This window comes from Perca fluviatilis, chromosome 15 (genome assembly GCF_010015445.1).
Source record: "Perca fluviatilis chromosome 15, GENO_Pfluv_1.0, whole genome shotgun sequence".
In the NCBI taxonomy this organism is placed as follows: Eukaryota; Metazoa; Chordata; class Actinopteri; order Perciformes; family Percidae; genus Perca; species Perca fluviatilis.
The window spans coordinates 4,132,394-4,154,266 of NC_053126.1; the positions used below are offsets into that span (position 1 = coordinate 4,132,394).

A 21,873-nucleotide genomic window follows, 5' to 3' on the forward strand; every position below is an offset into this window, starting at 1 on the left:
CACAATCTTTCTGCACGCGCCACATGATTAAACTCAATCTCATTTTCCATATATTTTCAAACATTTGACACTTGATGCCAAGGTTTAGGCAAAACGTTGTAGCTCCTTTTTTGTTTTTTTTAATTCACCACATTGTATAACCAAGGATCTCCAGATCTTGCATCAATTAAACTTTTTTTGTTTTTTACGTGCCTCCTACAGAGCAGAGGACCACGCAGCAAGGCCAAGTGTACTTCCTCCACACTCAGACCGGTGTCAGCACGTGGCACGACCCCAGAGTACCAAGGTACGTCCACCACAGACGGACAGATTTGTGTGTCTCGTTTTGCTCCTTTTTCACTATCCACCGTATGAACTGTAAAATGTATAAAACGCAAGAATAATAAAATGCATACATGAGAAATTGAGCTGTCCACAGATGCTCGGATCAGTCATCGTTCCTTCAGTCCTCCTGATTTTACAAATAGTCACGGCACTGACATAACTGGCTTTACGCATAACTTGTGTCATGGTCTCTTAGTCCTGGTCCCCCTTGTAGTTAGCTGTGTGAAGCCTGCAGCTGATTACGAGCCCGACATGCTGTGAGAAGACCCATGTCACGGGGCTCTGAGCGATTCGGTCCTCTGGCACGAGCGCCGAAAGGCCTCACTCTGGGACACCTGGCCAATAGCGTTACGAGTCTCAATTAGCCGTACCAGAGGCTCTTGGGCAAATACTCAAGTCAGGCATGTGTGTCCTATTGATTACCGTATTCCAAAAAGAAATGCACAGGCGCACAGATCTGCTTGTGCGTGCGCAGAGACTGGTTTCATAGCACTCCAGACGCTATCAATAAAACATGACTGATATTATAATACCTGGCCGCTGCTTGCATTCTATCAGTATATGAGTGATAGATGATCTTTTTATTGCTCTTGATAGGAGGCTATTGGTCACGCCACACCTCGCCAGGTGCTCCTCAGACAGCTCCAACATTAGCAGATGGCTTAGCTGCCAAGCTCTCAGCGCTCGTGAGGCTCTGGTCCCTTTTGGCTTCGACCCCGCGAAACAGAAAAAAGCCAGCGCAGCGAGCCTGCTGTAATTTCTGAGCCTTTTTTTATTTTTGTGTCTCCACGGAGTCCAGCTGAAAGGGGTTGCAGGGGCAGCAGTAAATAATTTAGATGGGAGGAGGAAGAAAAATAGAATAAAAGTGATTTCTCAGACATCTCGGAATCTTGCTGTCCGCCTGAGTCCAGTTAGTCAGTGCATTGGTATGTTTTATACCTAGAATTGTGTCTGTGTGTGTGTCTGTGCTTTGGCTCTCTTTTCCCCTGTCCCACCTTACGCTGCGTCTATTTTTATGCATACCGATTCTTTATTTTGTGCTGTGTTTCAGAGATCTTAGTAACGTGAACTGTGAGGAACTGGGTCCACTGCCTCCAGGATGGGAGATACGGAACACTGCCACCGGGAGGGTTTACTTTGTCGACCACAACAACCGAACCACGCAGTTTACAGACCCGCGCCTCTCCGCCAACCTGCACCTAGTCCTGAAGTGAGTCCCACGGTACCCTCGAGCCGGCAAAATGTAACCGTGAAATAAAAGTAAGGCGGGTGACGGGGTACAAAAGCAGAGAGATTAATTTTCTGTTTTTTTGTTTTTACGTCTGTAGTCCAAGTCCAAGCCCAAGCCCCAACGGTTCTCGAGGAGGCATCGAAAGTCAGAATGTCAGGTAAGGTTTCGGGCCTCATGCCAGCAGACTGGAACATACACAAGCACACACTCTCTCAGACATTCACAGACTCACTCCCTTGGCCTCCCCCTCAGCCGATGTTTTACAGCGGGAACCTGTGCCAAGGTGTGTTCGCCACCTGTAGAGGTTCAGCACTCGGAGTAGGCCTTCTGCTGAGCAGACGTTACACACACACACACACACACACACACAGAGACGCACATACACACAGATATACATACGCAGTGCACTCCCCTCACAGTCTTTCTTTCCACACAAAAATTCAAATTCCTCAGCCCTGCAGAGGTTTTGATCATAAAGGCGTTTTAGCACACAATCCGTCACAAAGCTGGCTTTGGCCAGACATCAGATAGCTGAGTGGAAACCAAGGCTGCTGTGTCTGTGGCTGAGGAACGTCTTACATCCAGGAAACGGCGCATAAATTTGATGCCCAAGTCGATGAATGAAGTGTGTGTGTGTGTGTGTGTGTGTGTGTGTGTGTGTTCGTGTTAGTTCATGCTTCTGTGCTTGGTAAATGCCTGCGCGCATGGATGCACGTGTTCAGAATTTCTTCCCCCTATGCAGCTGTTCAAACACATACTGTGCTGCGATAGCCGTAAGAAACACCCATAGGTCCTTGCGCCACAAAGGTGGAGCGGTGTATGGGTGCCTTGGTGGGCCTCCCTCCGCCGCCTGACCTCATTCCTCCTCCGTGCAGAGAGAGAGAGACGGAATGCATCGATGGAGAGATCAGGTTTCTTCCTCTTTTTATTTTTTTTTTATTTTTTTCTCCCCTTTCTGACGGATCAAAGAACGTGTTTGGGATTCTGTATTCGTTTTGCTTTTTCTTCATCCGTGGCCCTCTGAAACGTCTTTTATAAAAATGTAGCCTGGCACACCACATTTGTTTTTAATGTAGGAATTTTGTCATAAGCATGACTATGCCCAGATGTGTGAAAATCTCATTGAATATGTATTCTGTGAGGATAATTAGTTCACATCAAAGCCAGGTATTTTTATTTTTTATTTTTGTATGTAATCTATCACAGGAGTAATCTATAGCTATTAGAGGTATTAATGTTCTGCAGTTAGATTTGGGCTGTAGAGTGCCGTACGTCTCCTAGTTATTTAAGGACACATGGATCTCGGCCTTCTGAAATCACTCGTTTATAAATTGTGCATGAATAAGGTTTAACCATAGCCTACCCCAATCCATTTGGATTACATTAGCCCGGTAATAGAGGATCTATTTGGTACGGTTTCTGTCCTAACTGAAGCGGCTCTATTACCGCTAACAGAATAGACTTCAGAGCGACTTTCTCACTCGTGACAAAACTCTGGAAAACATATCAGTCGCCATGGATTTCCATCAAGCCATCTGCCTTTTATCAAGGATTTTAGAAATGTTCACCCCTCATGTGCCGTCATCCCACAAAAATGTTCTATATACAATATACGGTATATGTCCATCAAAGTTGAAGTTTATAGCCTTTTTTATTGCTGAAGCCACTGCCTGAGCATCCAGACCAGGATTTTTGGTTATCTTTTCCCTATGATGTTGCAATCTTCTCCCGAATTCAAGGCCCCCTCCCTCCCCGACTGGTCAAGGTCCCTGTTCAATAGGTCCCTGTTCAATCCTTGTCTGCTTTTAAGACCTGGCTGCAGGACTGCCCTCTGTACAGTTGCATGAGAAACAACAGTGTCGTTTCCCAGGCGCTTTTGATTTGTTGCCTAGCGAAGGCATTGCTTTTATTACGCCGACTTGTCCCTGCAGTGAGCAGCATCTTCAGGTAACACGCACCAGAGTCGTGCTCATCAGTCAGGAGTTGGAAAGAGAACGAGAGAACTCTGGGGGCCCGCAACACGAGAGAAAGAGCAACAGAGACGGAGCAGGAATGTTTGATTTATGGGTGAAAGTGCAGGAAGAGATGCTCCGTGTCTTTTTTTTTTTTTTTTTTTTTTTCTCTTTCCTCTCTCTCTCTCTCTCTCTCTCTCTCTCTCTCCTCTTTTTTCTCTCTCTCTCTCTCTCTCTCTCTCTCTCTCTCTCCCCCTCCCCTTGCTTCTCTCCCACCCTCTGAGTTCTCTGTTTGGGTGCTGTCGGAAGAGTGCCCTTTCCTGCCTCCCCCTCTCCCTCCCTTACCTTCCCTCCCAAAGAGTCTAGTCTGCAGGAAATAAAGGGATTCAACAGGAGGTCTCGAGTGTCCTATGGGGCCCTGTGGCTTTCTGGGATAGCAGGAAGTGATTGAAAAGCCAAACTGGATTCTGTTGGGTGGACACCAGAAACCAAACTCAGTCAGTTTGTTGAGGAGAAGTTGTCATTGTGGTAGAGGAGAATGCAAGCCATAGGGCGGATACTTTTCAGACTGTATTCTGTCATGGAGTCAACTAACTTTTAGTTAAAGGGAAACTTCTTTTTGTTTTTAACCTAGAACCTATTTTTCCAAGTTTTTGGGTCAAAGTGACTGATGGGAACAACCATCTTTGAATTCGGGTCCAGTGTTAAGCAAGACCGCCGCAGCCGACAATTCCGGCGCAAAATGAACCTAGGGGTTAATAACACGTGTACCGAGTCGACCGTTCTCTGGGATCTGTTTTCATGCTAATCGAATGCGTCTCTATTATGTCTATGGTTTGAGCCATGTTACGGGTTACTACGTTGCACGGCATTCGTGGTTCGACTGCTCATGACACGAACGCTACTGTCTTTATAATCTATCTTTTTAATAAACTGTCGGTACACTTACAAAGTTCTCAATGCATCTGTTTGCTTGTAGGGACCCTCATTATGCTACTGTGGAAGTGTGGTGCCATTTTGAGCCTTGTTAGTGGTGTAGAAACAGTGATTTACCAAGTGCCCCGAAAGCTAGCGTTAGCAGCTAATCACCGGTTTTGCGGTAGCTTGTTTAAAGCTAGAGACGCATTCTATTAGCATGCAAACAGATCCCAGAGAACGGTCGACTCGGTACACATATGTTATTAACCCCTAGGTTCATTTTGCGCCGGAATTGTCCTTTAACGTTAATGTAGCAATTGCGCACCTTCAATTTACGTTGACAAAAAGTGCTGTTTTGCCTCTGACGTGCTCCAATGCATCTGAAATGCATCAAAAGGCGTCTTGGCTTGTTTTTCCACTGTTCTAAAAATCACCACTCTGGTTTGGTTGAAATAAACCCTTAATTCACCCATTTACATGTGGAAATATGCTGGCTCTACTGTACACACGCTGAAAGTATTGCATCTATAAATAAAGTCTGGTGAGTTTGGCAATGGCAATTTCGGGGCGGTTTCACGTTAAACAAAAAGGTCTTTAACTTAGTCTTTAACAAAAATGATTACCACTGTATTGACCCTTTCCATAATGTTGCCAGACATTTGTAATAATAATCTGAGCCTGTTGGTGGCAAAAACAGCACTTTTGGTGGACAGAAATTGACGGAACATTTGCCCTATAGCGTTACATTGCAGCCAGGTTCGTGGCTTCCACTCAATGTGACGCGTTCGTCCAATCAGCTGCCGGTTTTCATTTTTTTGGCAACAATACAGATTAGCGCCGCCTGCTGTTATGGAGGCGTATTACATCTCGTCTCTTTGGTGTGTTCTGTGGCACTTTTTGGACCAACACGGGGAGACTGATCATTTCGACTGGCTTTTCTGTCAACGGTCGGCCGTCTGGTTGGTGTGTAAGCAGCTTTAGGGAAACAGGGTCCAGGTTGAATAATTACCCTTTTAAGGTTCCTCCTGTGTTTGTTTGCTCCATTGAATGTATTTATTTAACCCTCCTGTTGTCCTCGGGTCAAATAGTTTTTTTCAAAAAGTTTCTATATCTCAAATTTGGGTTTCTTTCAACCAAATTGTTAAAAAACAACAACGTGCATGGTTCCATACAACTAGTAAATTATCGGTTCACTACTTTCATTGAATTTGGGTGTTCAATTTTATGGCATTTGAGGAACATTTTTTATAAAAAAAAGTAAAAAAATATGCGCAAAATGATGCCAAAAACATGCAATAGCTTGACAAAAGTGTCAAAACAGACGACCAAAACGTTGACCAAAAAGTTTTTTAATTTAATATTTTGACCCAGAAAAACCAAAAGTTGCTTGTTGGTCAACGGGCAGCCAACACAAGGGTTAAACCGTGGCATCACTCCTCAGAGTTTAATAGCCTACATATCCATATCCCGTGCAGTCAGACTGACATGTGTATGGCTTCCACCACCCTCTGTGCTCGGCTCTAGAGTCTGGTGTTTATGACCCTGCTCCGGGCCCGATCATGCCTCCTACCCCCCACCGGAGTTCAAAAGGCCACTGTGCAAATAATCCTTTAGTGCCAGCTCCATAAAGGCTCTTTTGATTCTGTGTGTGTGTTTGTGTGTGTGTGTTGTGTGCCTCCCTACTGTGCCACCCTCTGAGGCTGTCTTCCCGAACACAGCACCTAGTTCAAAACTTGTTTTCTCAATCAAACGGCAGAGTGGAGACCTCTGTCATCATTAACCGCAGATGATGTTCACAGCCACGCTGTTGATACTGTGGCTAACCGCTTCCGCTGCTCCTGTGTTTGAAATGTTTCATCAAATGCTGCTTTTCTTTCTTGTAGTTTTTTTTTTTTTTTTTTTTAGCACATTTGGCTTCACTTTTCATCCTATAAAAGAAGAAGATGGTTATGAGAAATGATTTGAACGGCAGGAAAGTTGAAGTTAAAACTGTGAATGTACATGATTTTTTTCATATTTTATACATTTCTGTAGCATCATTTTTGTATATATGGTGAAACAGATGATGATGATGAAATCAGATTTTTATATATTTTTATTGAGTTTCACAAAAATACACAAATGAAAGTTCATTGTACAATTAGGCACAGCTTTCTCTGCCCACCCAACTCTCCACCCTCCACCCCATGGTGCAGCGATGCCCAAAATAAGTACTAAATGTATATAGTAAAAACAAAATGTATATCTTTCAAAAATAAGTAAGTAAAAGAAAAATGTATAAACAAGCTTTCAGTTGACTGAGCTATCATGTTTTATGTTTTGTATGATGTTTTTCAAATTGTTATATTCGCTGCTTGTGAAGCACTTTGTGATTTTATCTGTGATAGGTGCTATATAAATAAAGCTTACTTACTTACTTACTTACTTACTTACTTAAACAAATACTAAATAAGTAAATTGAGGAGGAAAAAGCCCTGTATTTTGACCAGACCTTTTTAGTGGGTAGTACATGGTGTGAGTTTCTATCCATCACAGTGCCGGCACTATTCTCTCTCTCCGTCTCTTGAGACAAACTTTTGGACTTGTAAAATGTGCCAGGTGGCCTCGATGACCCTGTTCATTACCTCAAGTGTACATGATGAGTCAAAAGCAACAGAGGATCTATTTGCAGAACGTTCTTTCCCTCAGTCCTATTTTTTTTTTGTCCTTAATCTTGTCCCTCTGTCTCTTTCTCTTGGCCCCTTTCTCCCTCTCTTCTCCTCTCCTCTCTCACCTTTTTCCCACGCCGCTCTTGTCGGCCTCTCTACCTCCCCAGTCGCCAGAACCAGTTGAAGGATCAGGCCCAGCAGGCTCTGGTGTCCCCTGCTCAGCTCCCGGAGGAGGCCGAGTGCCTCACGGTGCCCAAGTACAAGAGGGACCTTGTCCAGAAGCTCAAGATCCTCCGCCAGGAACTGTCCCAGCAGCAGCCTCAGGCCGGCCACTGCCGCATCGAGGTATCCCGCGAGGAGATCTTCGAGGTGAGGATGGAAAGAAACAAGCTCAGTCGTGTCATCATATCGCCTGAAGCTCACAAGGGAGGCCTGTTATTAGGGACGCTCAGAAACGGGTACATCATTTAGCACCGAGGGAAATTCAGCCAGAGCATGCGTGAAACTAATTAGAATGCATAACAACGTGGTAGAAAAACATCTAATCTAATATTTGCTCCATTGCACAACCACATGCCCTCATTTTCCCCAAATCTCCAGCCAACAAAGCTATATTTGGCCCCTTAAGCAGCAAACAAAAGCAGTTCTGTCTCGTCCTCCCCAATCTACGAACAATGCCAGTGCACTTCATGCCCTCTGAGAGAAGCGAACGGCACCAATGTCTCCTTCTTTTGTACCTGCAGAGCTGCGTGTAATTGTACAAGTTATTTATTGACGCAACAGACCAACGTTAAACATTCCCTGAAGGTTTTTCTTGTCTACTCCCATAAAGGTCATTGGCCGTAGCAGTTTGGCTGTGAGAATGATTTCTGTCTCACACAGACACACATACACACACACACGCGCACACACTGCTATCTATGATGTGTGAAGGCAGTCTGTTCAAAATCTAAAGCAGACGTCTTGTTTGTGGATGAGGATTTTTCTCAAGTGCATTTTCTCAGCTGGGGAGTTTCTTTTTTTCCTTGCATCTAGGAGGCACGGGGGCCTTCATCAGAGCAACAACACCTGCAACAGACTGCATGACCCTCATAAAATATGCACTGGAATGTGCTGGAACAGCCACGTCTGTTAATCTGAACGAAGACATTTTTGTTGGCTGATCTCAATGTGAGAGAGAGAGTGAGAGGCTGGGGGTGGGGGGGGCTGCAGAGGACGTCTTGAGCTTAAGACATAACTGCATAGCGTCTCCAGACCAGCTGAAGCATTACAGTATGACTGAACAGGCAAGTGTTAGCTGGTGGGCTGTCAGACATGCCTAGATGTGTACTTTTTCAGCGTAGATAAGACCTCATTTCTCCCGCAGCACCTCTCTGTTGTCGGCTGTATCTGCGGGGCACAGCAGGACCTGCGGCTGTGTTGTTAGTCTTATGCCTGTGTTTATTAGAACTGCCCCTAATCCACTTTAAATGAACCCTCCCCGTGACGCTGTGAGCTGTCTGCACATGACGGGATGACGAACGCTGGTTGAGTCTCGCAACAGAGAACCGAATGGAACGGACTCGTGTAACGCCACATTGCATCGCTCTCGTTTCTTACAACACCGCTGCAGTAGATCTTTTAACTTCACTCCCGTTTTAGAAAGTCATTCGCCAACATCAGAATCCGAATCCGTAAAGGATTTATTTATTATAAGTAGCACGTACGAGGAATTTCCCTATGCATACATAAACATATAAAACATTAATTTGAAATAAACAATAAATACAGAAACAAGTAACACACGCATATAACTATTTTACATTAAGAAAGAAAAAAAGAGGCTGTATGGATTAGTGCAGGATGTGCAAATGTCGAGTGATGTGCAAAAGTTTCAGAATGTACAGAGGACACGTGTGTGTGTGTGTGTGTGTGTATATATATATATATAGATAGATAGATAGATAGATAGATAGATAGATAGATAGATAGATAGATAGATAGATTTTTTTTCCATTTTGTTTCATGTTTATTTGAATAGGGACAGATGCTAAGACATAGACATTTGTGCAACAAATCTCCAATGTACAGCATCTATAGCTATTGCTAATTTCCAATGGCCGTCCCTAGAAGGGCTTTTTAGTCATAAAAAAAACGTGAAATATGGCCACATTAAAATACATAAAGCACATAAACATACAAGGCACATCCATCTGTACATTCGTCCCCCCCACCCACACACACACACACATATACTCCCACACCACTCCACTCCTATCTGTAAGCCTTAAAAAGCTTATTATTTTGTATTGCTTTTAGCTCAGTGGACAGCTTATTCCATGCCTTAGCTCCCTAAGTTGAGATATAGTCCAGGATGTAGGATTGAGAGTCAATGTTAGTGTGTGGGGGGGTTCCGGGGCCTTGTTAATGAGGCTGACAGCAGACTGGAAGAAACCGTTTTTATGATGTGAGGTTTTGGTCCTGATGGACCGCCGCGCCCTAATGCGCCTGGAACTGGTCAGACATGATTTTTGTCAAGTTCCCCCGGAGGCAGGACCCTTTCACCTGGGATGTTCCAAACTGATGAATGGCTTCTCTTAAACTCCTTCTCCTCTGAGGACCATACATTAAACCGCTGTCTTGACTGCTGCCGTTTCCGCCCTTGACTCGTGGCGTGTGCGTGTGTGTCTGCATCTGTGTTGCAGGAGTCGTATCGCCAGGTGATGAAGATGAGGCCGAAGGACCTGTGGAAAAGGCTAATGGTGAAGTTCAGAGGAGAGGAAGGGCTCGATTATGGAGGCGTGGCCAGGTAAGAAGCCGGAGCCACAGAAGAGCATGGCACACTGAGAACACAGACTTTGGTTCTGTAAATACTGTGACTTTTGTTCCACAGCAGCCTGCCTCCTAGTGGAGGAGCCAAAGAACTTCACCATTGTTTTGTGTGGTCTGGAGTCATTTCTTCTTCAGTTTAAGTTTGCATGTAGAGTTGGAAAGATGAATTGATTAGTCAATTAGTTGTCAACTATTAAAATAATAGCCAACTATTTTGTTAATCGATTAATCAGTTTGAGTGATTTTGTTCAACAAAAAAAAATTTAAAAAGTCAAAATTCTCTGATTCCAGCTTCTTAAATGTGAATATTTTCTAGTTTCTTCTCTGTGACAGTAAACTGAATATCTTTGAGTTGTGGACACAACAAGACATTTGAGGACGACATCTTGGGCTTTGGGAAACACTGACCCACATTTTTCTTTTTTTTTTAACATTTTCTGACATTTTATAGACCTTCAATGTTTTTTAAGCCAAGGACCCCTTAACTGAAAGAGAGACCGAGCAGGGACCCCCTACTACATATGTTGCATATAATGAAGTTGCATATAATGTAGTTGCATATAATGAAGTTGCAACGCGTAGGGCAGCCTAAAGATTTTAGACATTTTACAATTTTTTTTGCATAATTGCATAAGCTATTAAAATAATAATTGTTGGCATGACTTTATAAGTCGTCTTTAGATGTTACACAGTGGCAGTGTGGCACCGTGGATCTTTAGGATGAGCTGTATCTGTGGATGGTTATCTCAATGACTACCTGACCTGTAGGCCAGTAAGCCTATCATCAGTGGAGATTTATTTGCTAATAATATGATGGAATTATGTTAATACAATAATTTGGAGGCCCATCCCTGCAGTGACTCTGAGGACCCCCTAGGGGCCCCAGACCCCCTGTTGAAGATCTCTGTTATAGACCAAAATACTGATTGATTAATCGAGAAAATAATCGACAGATAGTGGACACTTTTCCTCCTGCCTGACCTCTGTGCGTCTGTGTTGCACTGTGTGCAGGGAGTGGCTCTATCTGCTGTCGCACGAGATGCTGAACCCGTACTACGGCCTGTTCCAGTACTCCCGGGATGACATCTACACACTGCAGATCAACCCAGACTCTGCCGTCAACCCTGTGAGTCACAGTCATTATTGACAATACATAGACGAAGATAAACGTGTTTTTATATTGCGTGGCATTGACATGCAGACTCTAAAAATGACCTTCTTAGAGAAGACGTTTTGGATCAATAGGGCATCTGCAAGTCTTGGAACGTCTTCGAGAGCATTTAATTCAGTTTCTTCTTGAAATGAATTTCCAAAGGTCTTAAAGATGTCTTTTCTTGCCTGCCGTGCCATAGCAGTAACATTAGTTATAACTCTATGTTCTAACACAGGGCTCTTCAACGTTTTTTAAACCAAGGACCCCTTAACTGAAAGAGAGACCGAGCAGGGACCCCCTACTACATATATTGTATAAAATGAAGTTGCATATTAAACTGGGCCTGCAATAACGCGTAGGGCAGCCTAAAGCCTTTAGACATTTTACAATTTTTTTTTGCATAGAATACGAAGCTATTAAAATAATAATTGTCGGCATGACTTTATAAGTCGTCTTTAGATGTTACACAGTGGCAGTGTGGCACCGTGGATCTTTAGGATGAGCTGTATCTGTGGATGGGCAGTCTCAAGCCTTCATACATACATGTTTTGCATAGAATACTAAGCTTTGAAAAAAGCTTTATAATTGATTTTATAAATTACATTTTAAAACCTACATGCGGACAGTGAATCCTTAGGATGAACTGTATCTGTGGATGGCTATCTTAGAGACTACCTTACCTACAGGCCAGTAAGCCTTTCATCAGTGGGGATTTATATTTGCTAATAATATGTTGGATTCACTTTTTAATTTTGAATAAAACTTTAAAAAATTGCCAATAATTTGGAGGCCCCCCTGCAGTGACTCTGAGGACCCCCTAGGGGTCCCGGACCCCCTGTCGAAGAGCCCTGTTCTAACGGCAATGGAGACTGGTGTGAATTTTTATTTTTTTTTATTTTTAGCAAAAACTTCAATTAGTTCATTATTTTAAATGGGTTAATTCATCAGAGGGCCCCAAGACAAAACACTTCCCAGAATTCCAAATCGAAGGGTATTTATGTGGGGGGGGAAAAATGGTTACATCAGTATTCTCCTCTGTCACATCGACTAAATAATAGTCATCGTTGAAGGAAAGAAGAACAACACAGATGTAACTTTTGACCGGTCGTGTACTTTGAACAGTCAGTACTTCTGGTAACTCAACACGGTCTCTTCATTTGGAAACTAAAGCTGTTTTTTTGTCTCCCCTCAGGAGCACTTGTCTTACTTTCACTTTGTGGGCCGTATCATGGGGATGGCAGTGTTCCACGGCCACTACATAGACGGAGGCTTCACCCTGCCCTTCTACAAACAGCTGCTGGGTAAACCCATCACTCTGGACGACATGGAGTCCGTTGACCCGGACCTGCACAACAGCCTCGTGTGGATCCTGTACGTACACAACACCGCTTCATAGAAACAGTCCTGACCTTTCTGTGTGAATGAAAAGCGAAAAAGAGGATTTCTGAATCACAGATTTCAACACATCAAAACACGATGTTACGCTCTGCATTCCTGTCAACAGTGTTCATTAGATATGAGCATGACAAAGTAGTTGTATTTATTTTACTAGGAATGTTCCCATTGACACAAAGGAGTCCTGGTCAAAACAGCAGCGTAAAAAGTTTCCATTAAAAGAACAAACCAAAGACTTAAAACAAAGCAGCAAATTACATCAAATCATTAATGATGTGTTCAGTAACCGAACATGTACATTGAGTGGTCAAATAGTTCTTAATCCTGTTTTTATAATCTTCCATTTCACCAAAAACTTATTTGGGTTCGATGAATGACGTACATAATTTGTCCATGTGAACGTAGGTTTTATATTTATGAATAATTTAAGTGAAAAAGACCCGCAAAGGAAACCCAGAAAACCCTCCTAGGGGCTTGGCATGTTGGGTCCCCTAAAATAATTCAACGGTAAAAAAGGGACAGAAGAAATGAACAATTAAATGAGGGGAGAAAATGAAGAAAGAGGGGGGGGGGGGGAAGGAAAAGTAATCATAAAAAACAAAGTAAATAGTCAATAGTAGAACTATCGATAGTTTTAGGAGTCAGTAGAGGCAATAAATAAGGAGGCAGATTGTGTAATGTGGCCTCATTAAGAAAAATGTACACGGTTTCTATTCTATGGTTGTATTAGAACACCAAAAAACCTGTTCTCATACAAACTGCGTGATGAGTGCGGAAACCCAAATCAGAGACAAATCATAACGCAGCATGGTCTTCTGTACAGCACTTTGGTCAACATTGGGTGTTTTTTAAAGTGCTCCATCAATAAAGTTTGATTGATTGATTGATTGATTGATTGATTGATTGATTGATTGATTGATTGATGGTACTGAATCTAACATTTTTCAGATTATTAGTTACCTGTAATTGCAAAAAGAAAATGTGCAATTTTAGTGTAAAATTCACAAATGATACATTGTTATTTTCTACCAACTGATGAGTCATTTAGCCCAAATCCAAACCTGTCTCCTGCACTTTGATGACAGCGCCCCCCAGGGTTTTTTAAAGATTTCTTAACTCAGTGGTCTCTAAGCACTAAGTTTTCAGACCCATGTGTAGGTTTTAAAGCCCTAACACACCAACCCCATAATCGGCCGTTGGACAGTCTGGCGAGGTCGGTGACTCGAGTCTGTTCGGTGTGTCCCGTGCCGTCGTCAGTCTGAGGGGCCGTCGGCCTTCATCTGGGCTGATTTGACATGTTGAATCAGAAGGCGGGCAGTCGGACTCAATGGCCAATCTGATTGGTGGAGCGCTAACACGGAAATGACGAGCTGCATGAGTGACGAACGCCTCTCAAAATCTGAGGAAAATCTCTTAATCTCTTTGTTGATCTGAAATGAAGACAGATTCAGCAGCTGCACGGCCTATTTCTCTCTTCAAATGTTTTCAGAAACACGTTTTGGTGAACTATCTTCGGAAGATATGAGATCGTATTCCGAACAAAGCCGCCATTATGCTCGGTTGTAAAATCCGGGAGCAGCCAGACCCACATGACGCGTTTGTCCAATCAGCTGCCGGTTTTCATTTTTTGGGCGACAATACAGATTAGCGCCGCCTGCTGTTATGGAGACGTATTACGTCTCGCACACGCGCAGAACGTACGCTCAAGTCGGCGTCGCTTCGGTGTGTTCTGAGGCACTTTTTGGACCAACTCGGGGAGGCAGTCAGTCCAACTGGCTTTTCTGCTGAATGTCGGCCGTCAGAGCCTTTAAACTCATCGGCTGGTTTCACCGATCAGCACACCTTCAACAAAAAGCAGCTGATCAGCTGTCATTGGAATGACGAGCACCTCGTATTTGTTACCAACGGCGTGCTGAGGCCCGTTTTTGCCGATTGTCATTCCGATGTTTCTCTCTCTTCAGGGACAACGACATCACAGGTGTGCTGGACCACACCTTCTGCGTGGAACACAATGCTTATGGAGAGATCATCCAGCATGAGCTCAAGCCCAACGGTAAGAGCATCCCCGTCACCCAGGACACCAAGAAGGAGTACGTGCGGCTCTACGTCAACTGGCGTTTCCTGCGAGGCATAGAGGCCCAGTTCCTGGCTCTGCAGAAGGGCTTCAATGAGGTCATCCCCCAACACCTGCTGAAGGCCTTCGATGAGAAGGAGCTCGAGGTACTTTAATTCATTTCCCATAATCACGTCTCTTTGTTGTTTACACACCAGAGGTGCCACCATTTTCCAAATGAGCTCTCGATTTCAACTATCTAACTCAAAAGCAGGATCGGCGATTTCCCCCCAGTATTTTTTTTCTCTCTCCACCCGAATACTGGCGCAGGTCAGGAAAAAACATCAACAGACACACAGGGGTTTTCCTGGCTTCGAATGGGCCTGGGGGGGGGGGACTACGCACGGCAGTAAGCATGATCAGTCCGCGTACAGTCAAGGCAATGAGTCTGTGACTACGTTTACAAGCTGTCAATTTTCGGGTTCTGGTCGGGTTAAGGTCACTATTCTGGTTTCTGAAACATTCGGAATAACCCGTTTACATGGTGAGCAGAGAGAGTTACTCCTGTATACGTGGAATATGTAATCAAATGGCGATATCCCGACGTAAACGGCGACGCACGGTTAGCGTCTGGACGTAGGCTACGGACAACCTTAAGACGCAATAACTTCTCGGTCACCTTCTTATAAATCTCACTATCTCGGTACTTTCTGCCGTCAACAAAAGACATTATATTCATGGTTTTCACCACACTAATAAAGAAACTGGTTTCCTCCTCGCTCCAAAAGTGTGGCGCTGTGCCTCGCCATGTTTACCTCTACTTCTTATTTACTTCCGGTATACTGCGCACAGGTTTTCTGCATTGACATATATATATATATATATATATATTATAGTATATAATTATTATTATAACTATGTTTTCTGGCGCATACAAGAAGTTCCTCTACTCAAAAGACCAAGATTCCTTGCGAATAGAACATGCGCAGAACACAAATCATATTTGGTAGCATATTCGGGTTTTTAAAAACCGGAATATGAGCATATTCGGGTTTTTGCCGGTGTTTACATGGCCGTGCGCGACCGGGTTATTGCTAATATTCCGGTTTTGAACGGGTTATTGGCTGCATGTAAACGTGTTACCTTTTTTGACAGAAACCTATGCATTTTCCTGTTATTTCGCTCTATGGTGTTTTAAGCCTCCAAAGTCGCCTTACAGGCAGCTTGTACCTTAACCCTAACTATAACCATTGCCGCGCTGCCTGGAAGACGACATTGGGGGCTAAAAACACCAAACACCTGTTATTTCTGACAATTAAATTAACAAAAATGTCTATTATCTTGCTATTTGTATTCTCAGTTCTTAACTATTTTGGTGCTGGTGAGTTCCCTTTGGGGCTGGCTAAAACCTCTTTGGGGGGGGGCAAATATGTCTCTATGCAGGAACAACCCTGGACACAGCGTAGCTTACCGGCTGGTAGCATGCAGCTTAGGGCACACGGTAGCGTTAGCTTGCAGTTTGACTTTTCCAGACACCACGGTCCTTGCTGGAGTCGGAGATAACGGAGAAACAACAGAACTAAAAATAATTCGTCCTGCTTTTCTGAAGTCACCGTGTGGCAACATTTTGCCTTCCCGGTGAGTGAGTTACGTGAACCATAGGTGTAGATTTCAGGGGGGATGCAGGGGATTTGTCTCCCCTTATATTTAGAAGAGGTAGATTTGTCCCCCACAAAAAAATATGAAAGACAACCCACTCCCCAACTGTTCAGGGGGCTCTGAACATGTACGGAAAACAAGAACTGTGTCTACTTGGCAACTGTGATGGGTTAAAGGCCGTGAAAACTAAAGAGAGATTTAAGTAGATGAGTTACATTTGCAGAAAGTTTTTAACAATACAGGAGAATAATTAATTATTTCCGTGACATAAATAAAGAGAATTGCACCATAAATTGTTGCATAATAAAATTCAGTTAAGTGTTTGATGGAGAACAACCCCCCGCCGTTATTATGTGCGCCCCGTGTTTTTTGTGATCAAATGTTTATTTCGAAATTGAAAAATAAAATAGAAATTCTACAAACATTTCTAAACAAAATGCACAAGTGGGAATACTAAAACAGAAAACAGACAGAGGAACGGTCAGTGTAACGCTTATCAGTTCAATTTTCTAAGCACAAACAGACATTTGGAAAAACAGAAAAATGGGTTCCAATATCCAATTTTTCATTTTTTTTCTGTCTTCACCTATTAAAAAATTGGATCTTTAACCTGTTTTTCCAATTTTCTGTTTTTATTCAGAGGATCAGAAATTTAGAAAATTACAAAATTGGGTCTGGGCTCAAATTATTCATAATACTGCCATGGTATTCTCTCCCTCGTTCTGTCTAGCTACGCCCCGCCCCCCCCCACTCGAAACCATCAGTTGCGTCTCTGACCCCAAAGTCTATCAGTTTTTGTTGTTTTTTGGTCCATATGCAGTTAATGACCTGCATATTCCGCAAAGTAGAGGAAGAGAATACCATTGCAGTATGGAATAATTGGAGCCCAGACCCAATTTTCTAAATTTCTGATCCTCTGAATAAAAAATTGGAAAAACAGGTTAAAGATCCAATTTTTTAATTTGTCAAGGTGGGAAAAAAAATGAAAAATTTGATATTTGAACCCATTTTTCTGTTTTTCCAAATGTCTGTCTGTGCTTAGAAAATTGAACTGATAAGCGTTACACTGACCCCTGCTGAAAAATGAAGATTTAAATCGAAAATTGAATCCAAGTGTAGATTTGGAGAATCGTGACACCCCTATTACTGTAGACACATCTAGATTTCCCTCCAAAGCACATTTAGTTCAACATATTGAAACGATTTTCACGACAAAACCCTGTCTACTTCTTTCCCCCTGCAGCTGATTGTATGTGGCCTGGGTAAAATTGACATCAACGACTGGAAGTCCAACACGCGGCTCAAACACTGCACTCCAGAGAGCAACATCGTCAAATGGTTCTGGAAAGCTGTGGAGTCCTTCGATGAGGAGCGCAGAGCCCGGCTGCTGCAGTTTGTCACCGGCTCCTCCAGAGTTCCCCTGCAAGGATTCAAGGCCCTCCAAGGTAAAAACCCCCAGCGTGAAGACATATGTGCATACATATTGTTTTGTCATGCAGTGTTTTACATCAGATTGTAGAAGACTTAGGTGCACGTATTTGGCGAGGGGTTTAGGCGTCCTTCTACTATATATATATATATATATATATATATATATACTGTGTGTATATGTATGTGTGTATGTATATATGATGTGGGGGTATGGTGAAGGGTATGTGATGATGTGGGGGGCCAAGGGAACTTTATCAGGATGCATAGTATCCTGGATCCATGAAATAACTGGCCTTTAAAAATAAAAATCTGCCTGCCTCTATGGGAATTTAACATAGGGGTGGACTGACTTATGCCCCCTGTATTTTAAGGAAGAACATTTATTTATTCACGATAAATTATTCATTCACAAAGAAAATGTGTGTCCTTAAAGGTTGAATTTTTCCTAATTTTTTTTAATTAAGGCATTAATATCAATTTCCAAAAGATGATTTTTTTTTTTTAGTCAACTTTATTTTTTCACGACTGTGTGTGTGTGTGTATATGTATATGTATATGTATATATATATATATATATATATATATTAGTGCTATCAAACGATTAAAATATTTAATCACATAATCGCACATTTTTATCTATTCTAAATGTCCCATGACTTCTTTTTGTCCCATTATATTTTCTCATTTTAATGCTCTTATCACCATGGAAAAGTGGATCGGCTTATTTTTTTTATTGAAAACAACACTGGCATATACGTAGTGTTCAATTTCACACATTCAACATTCACACTTGGAGCTAATAATCTGTCACACAATGTAATACCGTTACCTCCATTTTCCATTGCAGATAGTACTGCCTCATGCCTGAGGCGAGCGTGGCTGGTCGTCATAGCGACTGCCGTGGGCGTAGTTTGGTAGCGTTGCATTTCCCCCGACTCATTTCCTGGTTGTCCTTCTCCATAAACTCAAGGAGAGGGGTAACTTCTCCTGCTCCAGGTTTCCCACCGTGGTCAGAAAGAACAGGGAGACCCTTTGGTTCTCTCACTAGGACTCTAGAGTCATACTCGCTCCGACGCTAATCGCCATGACGAGCCTACTAGCTACGCGGCTCGCAAGCCAAAACAAGTGTGTGCGGCCGCGGCGTATGTCCGTTTTATTTCCGGTCTGCGAAATTACGAATCCCACTATGGCCACGCCAAGACGCGCCCTTCAATCACTACTATTGGCCAGGTGTCCAAGGTAACGTAACTGACCAATCGGCTATCCTAACCTTAACCACTCGAGGTGAAATGCCTAACCCCAACCAATCGAGCTGCTTCGTAGGGCGGGTCTTGGCGTGGCCATGGTGGGATTCGTAATTTTATATATATATATATATATATATATATATATATATATATATATATATATATATATATATATATATATATATATATATATATTGTGGTAGTTTTGGCGTCTCTTTTAAACAACATTCGGAGCGTTATTATCACCATATTTTTGACTAAAACATTAAAAGAAAATTAGAGCAAATAATAAACAAACAAGAGCTTTAACAAAACTTTAAAAGAATTCCAACTACAATCAGACCTGGGAAAAGTCTTTTACTGTAGTTACATTCATTCGGCTTAGGTGCTGCCCAAAACGGCCAGGGGGCTGCACCTAAACCTTACAGTGGCGGGGGAGAACCCTGTGCTATGTAAATGGCTGCATTGTTAGGCAACAAAGTCCTGCGTATGAAACCGCTGCTGAAAAAGCTTGGTGTGAATTGCCTTCTTTGTGAGATGGAGACCAGAGTGAGCACTCAGAGGAACAAAATGAATGCTAATGTGATGTACGATCCATGATGTACACAAGGTGTGGCAGCCCTTGCTGTTCCTTTGTCGTGCACACAGATTGCTCTACACTCACAGGCTCTGTCAGCCCAATCGGGTCTAGCTGCAGACCTCCTCTGTGGGGCTCCAGGCAATCTGGGGCTCATCTCATCTGTCTGTCAGGACAGAAATGACGTAAGGGGAAATACGTAATTCAGTTTCTCCTACGAAAATGTTTTCGCTGCCCCTTCTCCTGCCGACACAGTCTAGGCTGTGTGTTTGGGATTCTTGGCTTCTCTGTGTCTCTGGGTTTCTCTGACCCGAGATAAACCCTGAGGCTACGTGTAGCGCAGCGGTGCAATGGGTCCGTCCTGGCAGACGCTGCTGCCCAGAGGCATGAGGAGTACACCGTGATCCACAGGCAGACAACACCCTCACACACCTTAAATAGCAAGGCGTTCTGGGACAAGGCATCTTGTGAGAAAAAAAGGGGTAAATCTACCCCAAATTGCAACAGAAAATCAGACAAATGTTTATTACTCCCAAAAGTCTCCTCTATAAACATAAAAAGTCCTATGAGCACGTATTTAGTTAGATAATGCCTCATTTGCAAAATTAAACATAAAAGTTCAGAAATCTTGGGTGCCCCGATAGCTCAGTTGGTAGAGGGTTCGACTCTGACCTGGCCTAAAAATGCCCCAATAATAATAAAAAAAAAAAAATCCTGATACAAAAAAGATTGCCTTAATGTAAAAAATCACCTGGGGAAGTATCATGGCGATATCTGTTGGTTAAAATATTTTCCCTATTCACCTGGAGGGTCTCTGCTTAACTGGGGCATCACCGATTACAGTTGTTTTCAAGACTGTCCACCACTTTTAGGACTTTTAATAAGTTATAGAGGAGACTTTGATGAGACTAGATCAGTTGATGAAAGAGTTTCTGTTGCAGTTTGGGTGGGGTCATGTTGCATAATGCCTGGACTACTCCTTTCTTGATCAAAACATCTAAAAGCTGGGGGGCCTGGGTAGCTCACCTGGTAGAGCGTGCACCCAGCGTACAGAGGCTCAGTCCTAAAAACGTATCTAAAAAACATGAATCTAAAAGATGGACACATGGCTACAGTCAAGGGGCAAAGTCAACTCAGTTATTACTGTTGGTATCTAAATACTGTGCAGTTATATGTATTGTAGGACTATTGTCAGAACCATCTGAATATGTAATGAAATAAAGGGATTATACTTCAATAACAGAAAACATCAGGAGATTGTTGCACCATAACTAGTGGTTTACTGTAACAAAGGAAGTCTGTCCATCATTTTCTTTGTTTGTTTCTTTAAGCAAAAGATGAACTAAAAAATTTTTTTTTTTATAACTGACTCACCTGTCTAGATGCCTTCTTTGCACACTGTCTCTTATTGTATGGAAGCAGAGAAAGGCCATGATAATTATCATTTTATAAGCAACTGGAAATCTCATTTAACCACTACTGAATATGTAATGTTTGATTTTAGATACCACTGAAGTTACAGCACTGAAATATTTTACTTTGAAAACCAAATGCGTGAATTTATGTTGTTTAAATCCCCATCCTTATTTTTTTTTCTCCAAATCCCCATCCTTGTTTTTTTTCAGACTCCTTTCAAGTTGTGTACTTTCAAAAAACTTTTTTTTTTTTTTTCTTTTTTCATAGTCACTCTCTTGAACTTGTCTTTCTTGTGGATCCTGATGTGTTTGATCACCCTTACTAACCTGGATGTTCAAGTTTAAATTTTGGCATCTGAATTTTACCAATCTAGTTTGAGCATCTTGATTTGTTTTAGTTGGCTTTTTAGATCCCAAAATAACCTGTGTCTGGAACCTGGAAATGTCAAAGAGAGAATACATCCGGTTCTTCACAGTGCGGAGCAGGTGTGTGTTCTTACTAAACGTATTGTGTGTGTGTGTGTGTGTGTGTGTGTGTGTGTGTGTGTGTGTGTGTGTGTGTGTGTGTGTGTGTGTGTGTGTGTGTGTGTGTGTGTGTGTGTGTGTGTGTGTACAGGTGCTGCTGGCCCGCGGCTCTTTACCATCCACCAGATTGATGCCAGCACCAACAACCTGCCCAAAGCCCACACCTGGTGAGGAAACTGTCAGCTCTGTGTCATTTTCAGACTGTCTGGCATCGTGCCAGGCTGCCAGCCTTTGATACCACACGTTTTCTCCCATCCCAGAATGCTGCGTGGACTAGCCAGACCCTCCTCCGCAGCGCTGTGGAGGAAGGTCTGACCTTTTCCTGCGTGTCTGAACGATGTGTAACGATAGACAGCCAATCACAGACGTTATTAGATCTTGGTAGAAGCATGCTGCGTGCTTATTGGCTCGCTGACCAACTTTTTCTCCTTAGGTATTGAAATTGGGTATTGAGTGACGAGGCATTTTTCAATACTCGACACGAAGCAGTCCCTCCAGAAAAATGCGATTATGCGATCGCATAATTCAACGAAT

General features: G+C 42.8%; 1 protein-coding gene across 2 annotated transcripts in view; it reads left to right on the forward strand.

The window, feature by feature from the left end:
* smurf2 (SMAD specific E3 ubiquitin protein ligase 2) overlaps window positions 1-21,873 on the forward strand; it is a 75,009-nt gene that overhangs the window by 49,065 nt on the left and 4,071 nt on the right. For both annotated transcript variants that reach the window (XM_039824453.1, XM_039824454.1), the window contains exons 9-18: window positions 202-286; window positions 1,376-1,534; window positions 1,653-1,712; window positions 7,241-7,442; window positions 9,758-9,861; window positions 10,896-11,010; window positions 12,230-12,408; window positions 14,394-14,652; window positions 17,388-17,589; window positions 21,431-21,506. In XM_039824453.1, coding sequence (XP_039680387.1) covers window positions 202-286; window positions 1,376-1,534; window positions 1,653-1,712; window positions 7,241-7,442; window positions 9,758-9,861; window positions 10,896-11,010; window positions 12,230-12,408; window positions 14,394-14,652; window positions 17,388-17,589; window positions 21,431-21,506 — 1,441 coding nt within the window. The remainder of the gene's footprint in view (window positions 1-201; window positions 287-1,375; window positions 1,535-1,652; window positions 1,713-7,240; window positions 7,443-9,757; window positions 9,862-10,895; window positions 11,011-12,229; window positions 12,409-14,393; window positions 14,653-17,387; window positions 17,590-21,430; window positions 21,507-21,873) is intronic.